Source organism: Chiloscyllium punctatum, chromosome 42 (assembly GCF_047496795.1).
Source record: "Chiloscyllium punctatum isolate Juve2018m chromosome 42, sChiPun1.3, whole genome shotgun sequence".
In the NCBI taxonomy this organism is placed as follows: domain Eukaryota; kingdom Metazoa; phylum Chordata; class Chondrichthyes; order Orectolobiformes; family Hemiscylliidae; genus Chiloscyllium; species Chiloscyllium punctatum.
Window position 1 is genome coordinate 26779246 of NC_092780.1, and position 18635 is coordinate 26797880.

The 18635-nt window shown below is 40.0% G+C and overlaps 1 protein-coding gene across 2 annotated transcripts in view; it reads left to right on the top strand.

Annotated features, from left to right (window-relative positions):
* LOC140465845 (glucocorticoid-induced transcript 1 protein-like) overlaps nt 1–18635 on the top strand; it is a 63847-nt gene that overhangs the window by 14294 nt on the left and 30918 nt on the right. The window contains exon 2 of one of the 2 annotated variants that reach the window (XM_072561685.1): nt 810–952. In XM_072561685.1, coding sequence (XP_072417786.1) covers nt 810–952 — 143 coding nt within the window. Of the gene's footprint in view, nt 1–806; nt 953–18635 lie in introns of both variants that reach the window. The other variant, XM_072561684.1, reaches the window with a different exon arrangement.

Here is an 18635-nt window from a genome sequence, read left to right on the forward strand (position 1 = left end):
TTAGTTTTCTAACATTGAAGTTAGATTGACTGGCCTGTAATTATTTGGCCCATCTCTTACACTCAATTGCCTTATCTGAAGCTGTCGACAGACTGAACACCTCTAAAGCATTGTCATTGATTTTTGTTTGGTTTTCACCAGAATCCTTCAACAATAAACTTGCACACCATATACTAACAAAAAGCATTTTCAATTTTTCAGTTTAGTGCAAGTGTATTTTAGAAAAACTTAATTGATCAAATTTGTATAGCTTTGCAAATATGTCATTTTTGGTATGATAGTCTAATTTCAATTTTTGGCTTTGCTTGCTTTTTATTTAAAGGACTTTTTTTTCTCTGTGGATCATACTTAATGGACACAGAGTTTGGATTGAATTTCAGTTGAGATGTGACCAGAGCCTGGTGTTAGGTCTGCCTCTAATTTGTCCCAGATCTTGCAAAATCATTTCACTGCAAGTATTACACTTTCATCCTTGCATCAGTACTGTAAGGTCAAAATTTCAGGGTGGTTTTATTGTCAATAACTCTGAAATTGAGTGACTCCATAAATTCATTTGATTTTCTAACTTGCCAATAGAGATGAGTGTTTTGTCCAGTTTAGCTTCAAATATAAACCTATTAAGATTTCTATGTTGGCTATATCACAAAGTGGGCTTCATCCAAAGTTTTTAAGCTGTCTAGATGCAAAGCAGTAATAGCAATAGGGTAATGGAAAAGTTTGAAAGTTTAAGAAAAAGATTAAAGTAAATGTGCAGGAATTTGGAGAGTAAATAACACTAACCTTTTGGAATGAATTATCTATTCCAGCAGTTGAGAAACCGAAGACTCATCAGACAAAATCTTGCATACGGCGCACCTCCTCCCTTGACACCATCATAGGACCTTACTTGATAGGACAGTGGCCACGTGATACTGATGTGCATGCTACATGGGAGAATGAGAAAGCCACACAGGTATTATCACTTAAGTTTTATAACGAACAAATGTCTGAAAAGCATCCATTGTTGGCCTTGTATTGATTAGCTGAATCTATAATTTCTTTGACACTTACTCCATTTTGCTGTTCAATATGAAGTGGTGACTCTAGAGCAATACTCAATGTGCAGAACCACACATTGTGCAACTTCCTGCTGTTTAAAATTCTTTTGTCCAATCAAGTTTATCAATTTGTTATCTCTGTGCTATAAATAAAGGTCACCTCAGTCTTGAATTAATAGTTAATTAACAGTATTTCTATGCGAATAACAGATGAAAATTTGTGACTGAAGAATATATCTCAGCTGTTGCTACTTTAATTGCTCACTGGCTGTCTTTGTACACAGTCTCTTCCTGCTTTTTCCTCCTTTTATTTTGGGTAGCTAATTTGTCATTGGCATTCCAAATCTACCTTGAGAGCCAGTGGTGATGTTTATTTGTCAGATTTTCTAGATTTACAACATTGAAATGAAATTGCAGTGCCAACTGAAGTGGGGAATGAAACACCAAGTTTCAAGTGAACTAAATTTAACAATAGATTGCTGAGGCTTTTACTAATTTGTCAGTCAAATGCAAATTGAGCAAGGTATAATGTTGAGCTTTTAGTTTAAGTAAGGGAAATTGGTCAGTTGGAGTTCGAACATAGAACATAGAACGTAGAACATAGAACAGGCCCTTCGGCCCACGATGTTGTGCCGAACTTCTAACCTAGATTAAGCACCCATCCATGTACCTATCCAAATGCCGCTTAAAGGTCGCCAATGATTCTGACTCTACCACTCCCTCGGGCAGCGCATTCCATGCCCCCACCACTCTCTGGGTAAAGAACCCACCCCTGACATCTCCCCTATACCTTCCACCCTTCACCTTAAATTTATGTCCCCTTGTAACACTCTGTTGTACCCGGGGAAAAAGTTTCTGACTGTCTACTCTATCTATTCCTCTGATCATCTTATAAACCTCTATCAAGTCACCCCTCATCCTTCGCCGTTCCAACGAGAAAAGGCCGAGAACTCGCAACCTATGCTCGTACGACCTACTCTCCATTCCAGGCAACATCCTGGTAAAAAGAATGTTACCCAAATGGGTATGCAGGCATTTTTAAAATGAGTTTAAAAGGTAAAATAACTCAAATGCTTCAAGATCAAAGGATTTGCTCACCTGCGTACAAACAAAATGCCAGTATGAGGTTTCACTTTCTCAAATGCAGAGCTGAGATGAAAATAACAAACTGAAAAAAAAAATTTGATGCAAGTGGGTTCCAAGCTGAGTATAGGGAAATATCTAAATGATTGGTCCTTTCAAATTCTTTCAAAGTTGTATCCACCAGAATGGATGTCCCAGAAATCTAAAATGGCAGAAAACCAATCCTTGATGGAGATGGAATTTGCCCAGAAGTATTGAGTTTTCATGGTCAAGGAAGTTACTGCGATGTGAGGAGTGAAGAGACAGACAATGGAGAGATCATCGTAGAGATGTACAGCGTGGAAACAGACCCTTCAGACCAACTCATCCATGCTGACCAGATATCCCAACCCAATCTAGACCCACCTGCCAGCACCTGGCCCATATCCCTCCAAGTGCTTCCCATTCTCATACCCTTCCAGATGTCTTTTAAATTCTCAATTATACTAGCCTCCACCACTTCCTGTGGCAGCTCATTCCATACATGTGCCACTCTCTGCGTGAAAAAGTTGCCAATTAGGTATCTTTTATATCTTCCCCTCTCACCCTAAACCTATGCCCTCTCTAGTTCTGGACTCCCCCCACCCCAGGGAATAGACTTTGTATATTTATCCTATCCATGCCCCTCATGATTATATAAACCTCTATAAGGTCACCCCTCAGCCTCCGACACTCCAGGGAAAACAGCCTCTGCCTGTTCAACCTGTCCCTATAGCTCAAATCCTCCAACCGTGGCAACACGTTTGGAAATCTTTTCTGAACCCTTTCAAGTTTCACACCATCTTTCTGATAGGAAGGAGACCAGAATTGCGCACAATATCCCAACAGTGGCCTAACCAATGAACTGTATATCCACAATATGACCTCCCAACTCCTGTACTCAATACTGTGACCAATAAAGGAAAGCATACCAAACACCGCCTTCACTATCCTATCTACCTGTCACTCCAAGTTCAAGGAGCTGTGAACCTGCACTCCAAGGTCTTGTTCAGCAACTCTCGCTAGGACCTTACCACTAAGTGTATAAGTCCTGCTAAGATCTGCTTTCCCTACCTGCCACTTCTCAACCCATTGGCCCATCTGATCAAAAGCCAATTTTGGTGTCAACTGCAAACTTACTAACTATATCTCTTATGCTCACATCCAAATCATTTTATATAAAGGACAAAAGTGGACCCAGCCCCGATTCTTGTGGCACTCCACTGGTCACAGGCCTTCAGTCTGAAAAACAACCCTTCACCACCACCCTCTCTTCTACCTTTGAGCCAGTTCTGTATCCAAATGGCTAGCTCTCCCTGTATTCCATGAGATCCAACCTTGCTAATTAGTCTCCCATGGGGAACCTTGTCAAATGCCTTACTGAAGTCTATATAGATCACATCTACTGCTCTGCCCTCATCAATCATCTTTGTTACTACAAAAAACTCAATCAAGTTTGTGAGACAGATTTCCCATGCACAGAGCCATGCTGACTATCCCGAATTAGTCCTTGCTTTTCCAAATAAATGTACATCCTGTCCCTCAGGATTCCCTCCAACAACTTGCCCACCACGGAGGTCAGGCTCACTTGTCTATAGTTCCCTGGCTTGTCCTTTTCACCTTTCTTAAACAGTGGCACCATGTTAGCCAACCTCTAGTCTTCCAGCACCTCACCTGTGACTATCAATGATCCAAATATCACAGCAAGAGGCCAATCAATCACTTCCATGGCTTCCCACAGAGTTCTAGGGTACACCTGATCAGGTCCTGGGCATTTATCCATTTTAATACATTTTAAAGACATCCAGCACTGCTACCTCTGTAATATGGGCATTTTTCAAGATGTCGCCATCTATTTACCTACATTCTATAATCTTCCATGATCTTTATCACAATAATACTGGTGCAAAATACTAGTTTAATATTTCCCCCCCCCCCCCCCCCCCCCCCAGCAAAACACCCACCACCTCCATTTTCTGCTGCGCCACACAAAGGCCGCCTTGCTGATCTTTGAGGGGTCCTATTCTTTCCTAGTTACCCTTTGTCTTTAATTTATTTGTAAAAACCCTTTGGATTTTCCTTAACTCTATTTGCCAAAGCTATCTCTTATCCCCTTTTTGTCCTTCTGATTTCTCTTAAGTATGCTCCTGCTGCCTTTATACTCTTCTAAGGATTCACTCAAACAATCCTGTCTATACCAGACATATGCTTCCTTTTTCTTAACCAAACCCTCAATTTCTTTAGTCATCCAGCATTCCCTATACCTACCAGCCTCCCCTTTCACCTTACCAGTAATATACTGTCCCTGGACACACTCTACCTCATTTCTGAAGGCTTCCCATTTTTCAACTGTCCCTTTACCTGCCAACATCTGCTCTCAATCAGCTTTTGCCTAATACTGTCAAAATTAGCCTTTCTCCAATTTAGAACTTGAACTTTTAAATCTGTTGTACCCTTTTCCATCACTATTTTAAAACTAATAGAATTATACTCACTGGTCCCAAATTGCTCCCCCACTGACAACTCAGTCACTTGTCCTGCCTTATTTCCCAAGAGTTTGCACCTTCTCAAGTAGGTACACCCACCTACTGAATCGGAAAATTTTCTTGTACACACTTAACAAATTCCTCTCCATCTAAACCCTCAACACTATGGCAGTCCCAGTCTGTTTGGAAAGTTAAAATATCCTACCATAACCACCTAATTATTCTTAGATAGCTGAGGTCTCCTTACAAACTTGTTGCTCAATTTCCCTCTGACTATTAGGTGGTCTATAATACAATCACAAGGTGATCATCCATTTCTTATTTCTCAATTCCACCCGAATAACTTCCCTGGATGTATTTCATGGAATATCCTCCCTCAGTACAACTGTAATGCTATCCCTAATCAAAAACGCCACTGTCCCTTCTCTCTTGCCTCCCTTTCTCCCCTTCCTGTAGCATTTGTATCCTGGAACATTTAAGCTGCCAATCCTGTCCATCCCTGAGCCATGTTTCTGTAATTGCTATGATATCCCAGTCCCATGTTCCTAACATGCCCTGAGTTCATCTGCCTTCCCTATTAGGCCCCTTGCATTGAAATAAATGCAGTTTACTTTATCAGTCCTATCTGTTCTCTGCTTTTTTCCTGCCTGCCTTGACTGTTTGACTCTCTCCTTTGTTCTCAACTGTATCGTTCCTCACTATCTCCCTGATTCCCGACCACTCCACCTTTACTAGTTTAAATCCTCTCAAGCAAATGTGGAAACAAGAATGGCTGTTTTTCAAATCTGACTGAGCACAGGAAGTGTGACCAGAAAACTGTCAGCATTGTTGAGTCTAGAATTAAGAAAGTGATCAGTGTGGGTTTCAACGCCAGGACAGATGAGAAATGCAATGGAAATGGAAGTTATCAATCATCATGAGGATTTGTTTGGAAGAGTGATGCAGGTGACTACAGATCCATATGCCCTGCCTTCTGAAGTACGAAATAAGGGAATTTGTGATTGGAATTGAAAGGTCATCTGATTGTAGCTTAGTAAGCAACTGTAACTGGTTTCAAAAAGATGTGCTGTCGGACAGCTTGTGACTTTGAGAATACCCCATACCAAGTAGACCATAAAGCCCTCTGATTGTGATGTGCCTCTGTTTTCAAAAGACCTTTGATCAAGTCTTCTGAAATATTCTTAAACTTGAAATTTTAGGGAATTCAGTAAACTTCAGCATAGATCAGAGAAAGACACATTACAAGCCCTTGTTAGAAAGGGAATGCCAGGACTTTAAGGGCTGCTATCCTGAATGAAGTGTCTTATAGATCAGTGCAGGGAGCATCATTCACTTTGTAGTATAAATGACTGACTGAACCACAGGAATGCATGGCATGATAGCCCTGTGGTTCGCACTGCTGCCTGACAGCACCAGGGTCCAGGGTTCAATTCCAACATTGGGTGATTGCATACAGTATACATGTTCTCAGTATCTGTGTGGGCTTCAGTTGGCTTCCTCCCACTGTCAGAAGATGTGCAGGTTAGGTTGACTGCCCATGTTGAATTTCCTCTTCGTATCCAGTGCTATTCAGACGAGGTGGTTTAGCCATGGTAAATGCGAGGTTACAGCGGTAGGGTGGCTGGCTGGGCCTGGGTGCGGTGCTCGTCAAATGGTGGAAGGGCCTTAACTGCATTTTAGGGATTCTATGATTCTAACTTGGTGAAAATAAGATACACTGATGCATTTCCAAATTTGATGAGCTTGTGGAATCTGAAAAGAAAATCTAGATTAAATAACAAATTTTACCATTGTAAATTGTAACATAGCAAGTTAAAATGTGGTCTATGTAATTGCATGAATTTCATGCTGCTTTAGTGAAAGACACACTGGACAGTCAAGTATTGGAACATGGTTGTATCTGGCTAATGCATAGCAGTTAACGAAACCAATGTAATATATTCCACTTCTGAAATTGACTTTCAGGTCATGTTGCAGGTATGATTACATGACGAACCTTTTAAATACTGGTATAAGAAATATTCTGGACTGTTTGACTGATGTGCAAACACTAGCATTGAACTTGAATGACCCTGATCTTGTGAAAGTAAGAATTTGACATACTTGACTGAAAGCCTGGGTCATTGCAATCAAGGGGGATGGTGTAGTGGTAGTGTCAGTTGAAGAACAGTTTTGGATGGGCAATAAATGCAGGTCTTAGAGACCATACTCCTATCCCATGAAATAATAAGGAAAAATGCGCAGCCAATGCACCATCAAGCTTTCATTTCTTTTGTGGCAAGATTAGTATGAGCATTTTAGTTCCACCATGGCTTAGTTGAGCCTGAGAATTTGGGTTTGTGATATGTAGGAGAACCAAGTGACATGTGTTTTTAGTAGCTGCTGACAATTTTCAATTTTGAGAGAGGAGCTTCTCCATATTGATGACCTGAGAACGAAGACTTGCCAGGCAAACCATTTGAGACTTTTTTCCAAATTGCCTTTTCGTTATCCAGTGGATTTATAAAATTTTATATTTTGTTCACTCCTGTGTCTGTAAGCATATCAGCACAGCACACCAACAAAGGTTGGGATTGTTAAATTATTTTTTTTCAATGTGGTGGTGGGTTCCATAGCACAGTGGGTACAGTCCTTCACCACCTCAGAGGTCTGTTGCACCTTATGCCTTAGTGGCCATCACTTTAGTATTTTATGGTCCCAAGAAGAAATGTCCCTTCCCACCTTTACCTGCAAAACCAGACTGACCACCATGAAGCAGCAGTGCCTACTCTGAATCGAAGGCTGTGACTACTTAACAATGTTTAACTCCGGGAGGAGTGGGCAAGATAGTTGATTTTTTTTTCTCTCTATTGGGTGGTTTGGTTGGAGGTTGTGGGGATGGGGTTCAGGGGCAAGGGCAGCAACCAACCTTCAATCAGAATTTGTAATGCCTACTTTTTAAATACTGTGTGAAACTCAAGTATGTGCTTGTCACGTAGGTCTGCAAGCTGATTAGGCAGTTTTTTGAATCATTCAAGCTTTACATGTTCAGCTTCTCTCCACCCCAAAACTATGGGTGATGAATAATCATCCTGATTGCTGATTTCTTTTGGTGTGCATCCTCCTTTACTAACAGCATTGGGGTGTCCCTAAGCCTCAAGGACTGTAATGATGCAAGAAGGTACCTCACTACCACCTTATCCAGGGCAACTCGACATGGCCAATAACTTAACTGATCATCAACATGCACATCCCATGAATGTTTTTTTTTCTTTGAAGAAAAAATCCTTCTCCCCATATTGTGGAATCCTGTGCATTATCCTACACATTTGGCCTCCATCTAAATTGCCCCATAATGGTTTGTATATGAGATCCTGAAACATCTCTCAATTTCCAAGTTACATGCAGAGAGAAGAAACTAAAGGTGAGATTTATGGTTAAATGGGTAGGAAATGGGCGGGAATTGCACTTTACCTACATCATTGAAAATTCTGCATGGTTTTGTTTTAAAGCGGAAAATGAAATCCTGCTCTACATCTTGCTAGTTGTTCCTTTCTGGGGGTTGGGAGCTGTCTCTGAAATTAGATGTTTTTTCATTTGCATCTGTTCTATATAAATTTCATGCCTATTGAGGTGAGTTGAATCCCATGCTGGTGGGCAGACTGCTTTCCTCTCCCATATTTGATGTTGGTTTCAAGGACTGCCAAAATGTGTTCGAACTAAGTTTCAATTTCCCACACCAACTATCTTTGTCCTTGAACTGAAGCTGTCAGCTTAGTACTGAATTATGAGCCCTCTTGCACTGTATGCTTGTGACCTCTAGGAACTCAGTTGAGGCCACTTGCTTAGAAGCTTTGTAAAAGCTGTCATACTTTTTTAAACTTCAGCTGTCTGGATTCAAACTTGGGTTTCAGAGGTGAAAGCGTAATGTTCTAATTTACTATCCATTCCAAGCTTTGAAAGAGCCCTATATTGTCTTATTTGTGTGTAGGCAAAACTACTTCATTTTCGTATGCAGTAATATTGTTAGCTTGAGACAGATTTCAGTTTGATAATCCGAATTTGTCTCTTGCTTGACATGCTATGTGTGTAGATGTGCACCCACTGAGGTGTAAGGTTTGATGATTACTGCAGTTGACTGCATTTTGTCAAATGCAATTTCATTTTTAAAAAATAAACAAATGCTGTACCTTTTTGACCAAATGGGCATTCTTCATTCCAGCATTTTCTACATGAAGGATTCAGACAGACAAATCCTGGTTGCTAATTTAAGAGAATTACTGATGTTGCAACTTAAACTGATGCAATTGTTGCTGTAGAGCAATGCCAATGACAGACTTTCCTGTGTAAGTTTTGGGTATAGTATGTTGTGATATTGGTTCCTGTTTATTAGATTCCAGCCAGATGCGTAGGAATAGCAGGAATTTATTTTGAGAAGTTGCTGGGATCTGTCCAGTGTCAGCCCCCAGATTCAAATGTTGAAATGTTTCCTTGGTTAGCCTCCCATCTTCCACTTCATGTTGATTCACTTTAAAATGCCCATTTTCTATCCTGAACAGTAACTGGTCACCCACCATTGCTGACTTGCACTCACAAATGTGCCTAATCTTTTGTCCTAGTGTTTAATACCACTTTCTTTACTCATTACTTAGGCTCTCAGCACATGTATAACATAGGACTGGCTCAATACTGCTGAATATAATGTCTTGACCAGCTACATTCTGTGGAAGGTATATGCTGTTTGGGAGTAGTTTTCTGGACGTTGATTCAAACAGGAACAGTTCAGTCACTTTGATTTCAAGTCAGGCACGTGGCTTACAGGTGTTTCCATGTGCCTTTTACATCGTTTATCCAGCTGGTTCCTTCAATGTCTCAGCTTCAAAATCTTAAAGTTGCCTTGCTAACTGTGTGTCCATGCACCAGTGGTTCAAGAAGACAGTTTTCACCAGCTTCACAATAAAAATTTTAATGGAGTAGTAATATGACTTAAAAAAAACTGTAAAGATGGGTTTTCTTCTCAAAATAGATTTTACTAGGGTAGAAAAGATGCAAATACTTTTTGAATTGTGATTGATCCATTGAATAGAAATTTTAGAAGAAAGAAATGTCATCAAAAATGTCTTGATCTCAGTTCATTTCAACTTAAACCAAGAATTAATTAAATAACCTATTGTCACTTTTCATATGCCCAAATGATACAAATTTGGAAGCTTCAAATTCAGTCTAATATCTACATGCACCAAGAAGTTAACTAATTGAAAATATCTCCTGAGCTTTTGTGGAAGTTTGAAATGGTCAGCTGGTGTTGAGTTAGCAGAAAAAAAACCTTTCTCACTTTTAATGTCTGACTCATGGATGAAAATAACTGCAGAAATTTTAAGCCGTTTGCCTAACACAAATGGAACATGCACAGGCTTAAAGTAGGTGCAGAGTGCTTGTCTGCCTGTTTTGTTGTTGGACTTCTGCCTTCTACACTTCTCCTCTGTTTCAGAAAGAATTTGAGACTGTTGCCATAGATAAGGCCCTCGTAAGTATGTAAAGCTCAAGGTCTCAGAACACTTGGGTGTCAAGGGGATGTTAATTTGAGCCAGTGCCAGAGATGAGACGTTGTGCAAGCTGCAACCTTGCTTCAGGGTCCAGCTAAGCATTTTAAGGGATTTGTTTGAAGGTCAAAAAAGTCAGGAAATTGTGGACTCCATCATTTGTGTCCAAAAGCACATTCCTTCATCTTGAAGATGGTTCCTGGAAAGACACTTGCTGGTCAAGTGATATTCCTATTGATTATGGGTGGTTGACAAATTCCAATGTTGAAATCAAGCCTGGCGTGAATTGGGACTTCAGATATTAGGAACAGTATTGAATTCAGTAGCATGTGCATTATGTATTTTTGGTATGACATGATATTGAATTTGTCCAAATCTAACATTTTAGCAAAATTCAATCACTTGGTGATTTTTACATTGCACAACAGACCAAAAGCACTTCTGTGTATCAATTGATAATAGGCACACTCCAATATTGAGAACGTGCATAGATTTTTTTCATGATAGCTGTTGTTTAGGAGCATTACAGACATTTAAGGGCAACCCCTACCAGTTTGAAAAGGATGTGTCTGACTTGAAGATTTCCCTACAATAATGGTAGTGGAAGCCAATTTTGCTGCAGCTACAGTGAATGCAAGTTGAATCTTGATGGCCAAGTCTTTTTTATTGTTTAAATGCTAATATAGCTGGAAAGTGAATCTGTCAAGTAGGTATTCCTTTTTTTCTTCCTGCACTGTCTATAGCTTGCTTTAGCTGTTCATGAGCTTCAGTCAGCACCAGTTGAATAACTGCATCTTAAGATGAGTTATATGCATTGCTATCTTAGGTAATACAATATACTGCATGTACACCCTTATGCAATGCATGTCTGTTTGCTTTATTCCTATATATTTTAGCCTATGACTATCAAGAAGTGCAGTCAAAATGCAATTTGTTTCAGGGAAAGAAACTATCCCTTTTGAGGGAGACAAATTCTGATTTGTAATATAAAAATATAGTGTCAATCTTTGATTTGTAATTAGCTGTATATTGCATCTTGGCTAACTCATTCATGTTGAATTTTTGTATTATGTCATCTGTTAATATTGATTTTAACTGGAATAACAAGATTTTTTTACTAAAGAGCAAACACTTTAATACAGTAACAGCTTCACTGTAGATATTCTTTCCCAAATTCCTTCTAAACTAGACACAGCAGCTTGCGTTTATTCAGCATGTTCAACATGGTCACAATTCCACGTCCTTCATGGTCTCTAAACAGTTCAATACCAGGCTACAGATGGAGCTGTTGCGACAAATAAAGAAAAGCTTTATCAGAGACACATTGTTATCTTTGATCTGATGAAGTAAATGGATTTTGCTGCCTTTCAGGATTCACTGAAAGCTTTTCGACTAATTTGACTCCAAAACTGAAAACAAAAATATCTTTCTGGACTACATTTATGCAAACAATATGGTGGAGTTTTCTGGAGCTTTTACAAAGGATGGATGATCCTAATTGGGTTGGAAGCAAAAAATTCACAACTGTAGGTTATAGTTTAATATGAGAATTAGCTTTATTGTCATATGTACTCAAGAGTACAGTAATAAGTTCACACGTTGACACTTAGTGCTTTCTTGGGTCTAAAGATTCTGAAGTACAAATTTTTAGGGGGAAAGATTAGAAAAATCAAGAAAAGCTCAGAGTAACAGCCCTTCTATTCAGCTCCATGCTGGCTCCCAGTCTGTTGTGCGCGCTGGGCCTTGACTCCAGACCACACTGCGTTACCCCTAGGTTTTTGAGGCCGGGAGACTGCTCTGAAATTTCACATCTGAAGGTCCACACTGAGGCAATTCTGGACTGCTGAGAGACCGGCCATTCAGCTTTCCTGACCTTCATGTTAGGATCCTCTATCGCATTCATTAATATATCTTTAATATTCTCAGACACTGCAGCTACTGGAATTAAGATCATGACTGCAATCATGGCCAAAAATGAGAGATGTGGTCACAAACTTGACTATATATTTTACTTATGTACCTGACATGATTGATTCCACCAAACTCTGGTGAGTGAAATGTTTTCCTGTTATTTGGCTCCATTGTAAACCTGTCAGTATCAGGAAATGCTTAGTGCTGAAGACGTCCCTTAATGTGATGTTTGACTCATGAAATGTCTATCATCATCAGTGTGGCTTGTTAACTACTTAAACTGTGGATAAATATTGACCAAGCCAACAAGCTTACCCAAGCAAGGCAGCCATGCAGGCTAACATCAAACCTGATTAGAGTGGGCTGGCAAGTCGGATGAAGTGAAGAAAAAAGGAGGTAAAAACAAGGACTGCAGATGCTGGAAACCAGAGTCTAGATAAAAGTGGTGGTGCTGGAAAAGCACAGCAGATCAGGCAGCATCCGAGGAGCAGGAAAATCGCCGTTTTGGGCAAAAGCCCTTCATCAACTTCCAACACATTCCACCCTGACCTTAAATTCACCTGGACCATCTCTGACACCTCCCTCCCCTTCCTGGACACCTCTATCTCCATTAATGATGACCGACTTGCCACTGACATTTTTTACAAACCTACCGACTCCCACAGCTACCTGGATTATGCCTCTTCCCACCCTACCTCGTGATAAAATGCCATCCCATGTTCCCAATTCCTCTGCTATATCTGCTCCCAGGAAGACCAGTTACACCACAGAACGCACCAGATGGCCACCTTCTTTAGCGATTGCAATTTCCCTTCCTGTGTGGTTAAAGATGCCGTCCAACACATCTCATCCACATCCTGCCCCTCCACCCTCAAACCCAACCCCTCCAACCATAACTAGGACAGAACCTCCCAGTGCTCACCTTCCACCATACTAACCTTCGCATAAACCGCATCATCCGACAACATTTCCATCACTTCCAAACGGGCCCCACCACCAGGGATTTATTTTCCTCCCCACCCATTTCCGCTTTCTGCAAAGACTGTTCCCTCTATGGCTACCTAGTCAGGTCCATGCTCTTTTTGCCCCCACCCTCCCCTGCCACCACAGAAATTGCAAAACCTGTGCCCATACCTCCTGCCTCATCTCCATCGAAGGCTCCAAAGGAGCCTTCCACATCCATCAAAGTTTCACCTGCACATCCACCAATATCATTTATTGAATCCATTGCTCCTCCATTGCTCTTGATGCGGTGCCCTCTACATTGGGGAGACAGGACACCTCCGAGCAGAGCGCTTTAGGGAACATCTCCGGGACACCCGCACCAATCAATCCCACTGCCCTGTGGCCCAACATTTCAACTCCCCCCTCCCATTCGGCCGAGGACATGCAGTTCCTGGGCCGCCTCCACCGCCGTTCCCTCGCCATCCGATGCCCAGAGGAAGAACGTCTCCTCATCTGCCTCTGAATACTTCAACCCCAGGACATCAATGTGGATTTCACCAGTTTCCTCATTTTCCCCTTCCCCCACCTCACCCAGCTCCAGCCTTCCAGCTCAGCACCTCCCTCATGACCTGTGCTACCTGCCTAATTTCCTTTCCACCTATCCACTCCACCCTCCTCTGACCTATCACCTTCATCCCCAACCCTGTTTACCAATTGTACTCTGTTACTTTCTCCCCACCCTCTCTCCACTCTGCCGGCATCCTGCCTCTATTCCTGATGAAGGGCTTTTGCCCAAACATCAATTTTCCTGCTCCTCCGATGCTGCCTGACCTGCTGTGCTTTTTCAGCGCCACTCTAATCTAGACTGAACAAAAAAAAGAGGCTCAGTTCAAAGGGTTGTATTTTGTAGTTCTCCTTTCACATTGCATTGAAATGACAGATATTGATTGCATCATAGTTATCAAATAGAGGTGCTTGACAGCCAACTTATATCAACACTAAGTGCTGGGTAGACATGTGAGTGGGTATAAAGCCTATGCCTCTAAATCGCAGCTAATTCTCTTAGACCACCTTTGGGCTTTCACCTCTATAGCTGCCTATGTCTAGGCTTCCTTAATTAGTTAGGATTGCCTAATGTTGCCATCCATAGAAGAGAATGTCCCTTTCTTCCTGGACAGCCTTTAGTAATCCTTCTGGGAGCACATTGCTAAAGCAAACTCAATTTTTTTTGCCTGGTCCCTAGCATCTCCAGGGATATTGGATGGGGGGGGAGGAGGAGGAGGATTGTTTCTTGTCTTGATAATTTTAAGAACGTTAAATACATGATACACTCAATAGGTTTGTAAATGTGGTTGCAATTAAGTGTTGCAGTGTCCATGAATAACCATGACACAAGGCCCAATTTCATTTGTTTATGGAAATAATTTATAAATGTTTGCTAGTGTGTGGAGAAATTGCTGGGTTTTTTTGGACTCTTTAAAAATAAAAATGCACCATTGTGCTTTTAAAGACTGTGTGTCTGAACAAATAGAACAACTTGGTTTAACCCTTACTGTTCCTTCATGTAATGGTGTGCACAATGGTTAGCTGCTTAAAAGCCTGAAACAAATCATGAGCTCATTGCTTTGCTTTAATTTTTGGATGAGTGCTTTATGATTGGGCACAGTTGACTCTTGATAAAGTCTGATCCTCTATCCCAAGTTAGTAAACAGCTACTGGCACTTGATTTTTTTTTTTCAGAAGAAAAATAGTTTGTAGCATGATCCAAGTTGAGCATAATCCTGATGCAGTATGCACCAAAGTGCCCTCTATTTGGCTCATGCAAAATGTGTGTACTGGCCTTGTTTATTAACAGCAACATCTAAAATTACCAACTGAGGTGATAGTTGGAATCCTAATCCCTGTCTATAGGAGAGATCTGAAGCCAAATGTGATATGAACTAAGATCTATAGTTTGGTTCAAGACTTCATAATCTTGAACTTCAGAATTTTACTGTAGTTAGCTTTTGCAGTTTATAACCATCCACTGTTGCTGACAAATGATTTTTATAATGTACTGTTGGAGTTTTAATAAGCTGAGAAACTTTCCAGGAAACTGGTGTTTTGAATGTTCTCTGTTCCTTGTTTACGTTGACCTGTTTATTGTACTGGGATTTCTGAATTGGCATTTAATCATGATTAGTTGGTCTTGATATTTAGGGCACCTGTAGAATTGGAGTAACAAAACAGGATGTCCTGCTGTTTCATTTCCTGTACAGATGGTATCACAGTCTCTGGGTTGAACAACATGTGAAATGTGGCTTGAAAAAAGATGGTGAACATTCTGTACTTTTAATTCCCAAAGGATGTATCCCTCATTTAGCCAAGTTTAATATCTTGTTGCAGGACACCTGATTTTTGTCAATGGAGGAGTGCTGCCATTATGACTATCTATTAATGACCTTTTCATGTATTGGCATCCTGTGCTAAAGTTTTTCTTCCTGTTGTTTTCATTGCAAAATGCTTCTCACTTAATTTACAATATTGAATGATTGATTATAATTTGTATTTGTGTGATAGTATTTAATGCTGCATGGATTATTCTTAGATTGGAGCCAGTGATAATTCTGGAAGCACCAGCACTTCATCCTTTGTATAGTGTCGCTCATGCTGTTTTGAGATCCAGCAAATTAGAAGAGATGTCGTGTTATACTGCTGCTGTGTTTCACAGCTCAAATAGACTTAAATTTGTTTGAAATCAGCTTCATTGAACGTGCAGTCCGCCTTCACTTTTTGGCATCAATGTAATGTGGATTTATTTGCATTTGGAAGTTTATGCATTGTGGTGCAAAGGGAGCTCCCATCACCACCTGAAGGTAATCTCATAATCTGAATCAAGCAGATCAATTAATAGTGAGTTAAACAGCCAATGCAATTAGTTCCATTCTTAGGCCAAGTCTTATGGGGCCTGCATGGTCATGTGCAGTAGTGAGTCACTTGTATTTTGATAATCTTGACACCTAGAAAACCTGTCAATGCGTGGTTAGTGCAGAATCTACGCAACACAAAAACAAAAGAGCCTACTGCAGTAATCTTGGTTTTGTGCATATAGATAGTGGTTGCAGCCAGCAGAATTGCAGTGACTAGTGGATGACCAATAGGATAATTATTATTCCGTGGTTATTGAAGGCACACTAATCTTCTCGTGTTATGTCATGTGACCTTGTTTGTATTATTAAATACCTGATATACATTTTCAACCAATATGGAATTGAATCAGTTGTTCTCCCATGGTAATCTCTCTCCTTTTGAAATAATCAAGACTAGCAAACCTGATCAACTATTGCCAACTGTAACAGTCGACTTAGAATTGAATAGGATTCTTCCAAAATCTCTGTTTAGCTTGTTGGTCAAAGATCTAATGAGCAGTAGAAGTTTTTTGAGAAAGCAGTTAATTTCCACTTTAACTGATGAAGAAGCAGTGCTCCAAAAGCTAATGCTTCCAAACAAACCTGTTGGACTATAACCTGGTGTTGTGTGATCTTTAACTTTGTTTTTTTTAATTGAGTAGATTAAGATTTTGATTAATCCACTGTCTCAAGTTTTCAGAAGTGGCTTGTCTTGCTTTCTCACCCACACATGCACCAACTTTACTTATTTTAAAATGATTTGCTTCCCGATTTGGTTGTTTCACTTGGCTGTTTCAGTTTCCAGGGCTGATCAAAGGGAGCCAGATGTATGAGCTGAAAGGGAATATATATTCACCATGCAGCAAGAGGACTTGAAGATGTGCATTAATTGTATTCTAAAATGGACAGTTTATTTCTGAAATTTGACTGTTTGAACACTAGTAATATGATCAAGAAAATAAAGTATTATAATTGTTTATGCATAATATTGTGTTTCCCCAGTGCTTCATGCAGCACACTGATACAAAATATTACGTTTAATAAACATGGGAAACAAAAACACCATTTTCCATTTTAGGAACTATAGGATCTATAAATTTAGCTTTATCTCATTGGATAACCCCTGAGGAACAGAATGAATGGAAATTTGTTTTAATGAGATGAGGTTTACTTCAACCCTTTCCTTGTGCACCTCTCCAAATCCCGATCAAAGTTAATGTTGGTCATTTTGTAGGAAATGGATGTTATTGCCTCCAAGGTTAGACTGGATAAAGAAAATCAGAACAAATGGAAACTTGTAATGATAAATCCCACTGAGAGGCATGATTTTAAACTAGAAATGTCTTCTGAAAGCATTTCTAATTTGGTAGACTGCTTTGAATATCTCACTTCTCTTGATTGCTTATTTTATCAGTGGCAATTTAGAAGCAAGTTCCATTTAAGCTGTAAATTGAAAGTAAAATTTAACTTTTTTCCAAATGTATGGTCCAATATGCCATAATTGTTGGGGAGGATTATTGGAGCAGAGATTCTGAATCAGTTGGTTCATGCTGTCAATGCTTATTTTGCCGTATGTTTCTATTAAATGAACTGCTGTCATATGCTGCATTTAATATCACACCTAAAACACTTTTCATTCAATAAAAGCAAAAAATTCCAAATTTGATGGATAGGCTTTCTTTTCAATAGCAGAATGTTTGATAGGCCTTCATAGAGCTATTGTTAGTGTTGTTTGAGCACATGATTTTGGAATAGTGATCTGTGGCATTTGTGGATTAAATAAAGTTACTTACAGCCTTTGGATTAGAAATTAGGAAAAAATGCATGGTTCTGCATGCTATATGCTTCTGGCAAAGAAATTGGGTTTCACACACTACTCATTATTTAAGACAGGAAACTTGTACTGTCTTTTTCTAACCTGTAAACACTGTTCTAACAGAACTGCCATAAAACCCTGTCAAAATTGGGCGGTTTCCCTGAAATACATTCAAGCAACCAGCACCAGCTTCTTTCTGGGTTGATGTGGTTTTGAAGAATTTTTGAGAAATTTGTTTTTAAACTTGAGGAAAATCCTAGAATCTCAGCAATTCTTTAAACTCCATTCTAGAGCAAGTGTCGTCGTCTTAACCAGATTTCCATCTTTGGTTTATCCTGAGTGTGGAATGTTAAAACTTAACTTTTGGTTGAGATTTCAAATAAATGTATGAAAAGAATGAGCAAATTCAGTCAAGACCTTGCAAAGAGAATTAGGTTAAAAGTAGTCCCTGAGTTGTGAATAGGTTTTGTCCTGGAGTCTGTTCACAAGTCAACTTGTATGCCAGTTGGAATAGGGTGTTGCCATTTGTGCGTACAGGAAATGTTAATATGTCAAGTCTTTAAAATTACACCTCTGTGGGATCTCGTTTGTAACTACAAGCAGATGTTTTGGAAATCAGTGATACCCTGTATTTTCAACTATTTGGACAAGCTTTGCAGGACTGGGTAAGGGCAGGGAAGTGGAGCCAGATGAGTTGCCCCTTCAGGGAGCCTGTGTCCATGTAATTGGCGAAATGATTTCTTTGTGTAACTACTGTGGTGCTGAGAGTCATTCAGTCTATGATTGTATGAAGCTGCACCATTGTTGAATGGTGTTGGTATTGAAGTAAGACAGAATTTTAACTATAAGCAAGCATCAAGCAGGAACTGCAGGAGTGATGTATGTTACACCTTCAAAGACATTGAGATGTGGTCAGCTATCTGCGCACA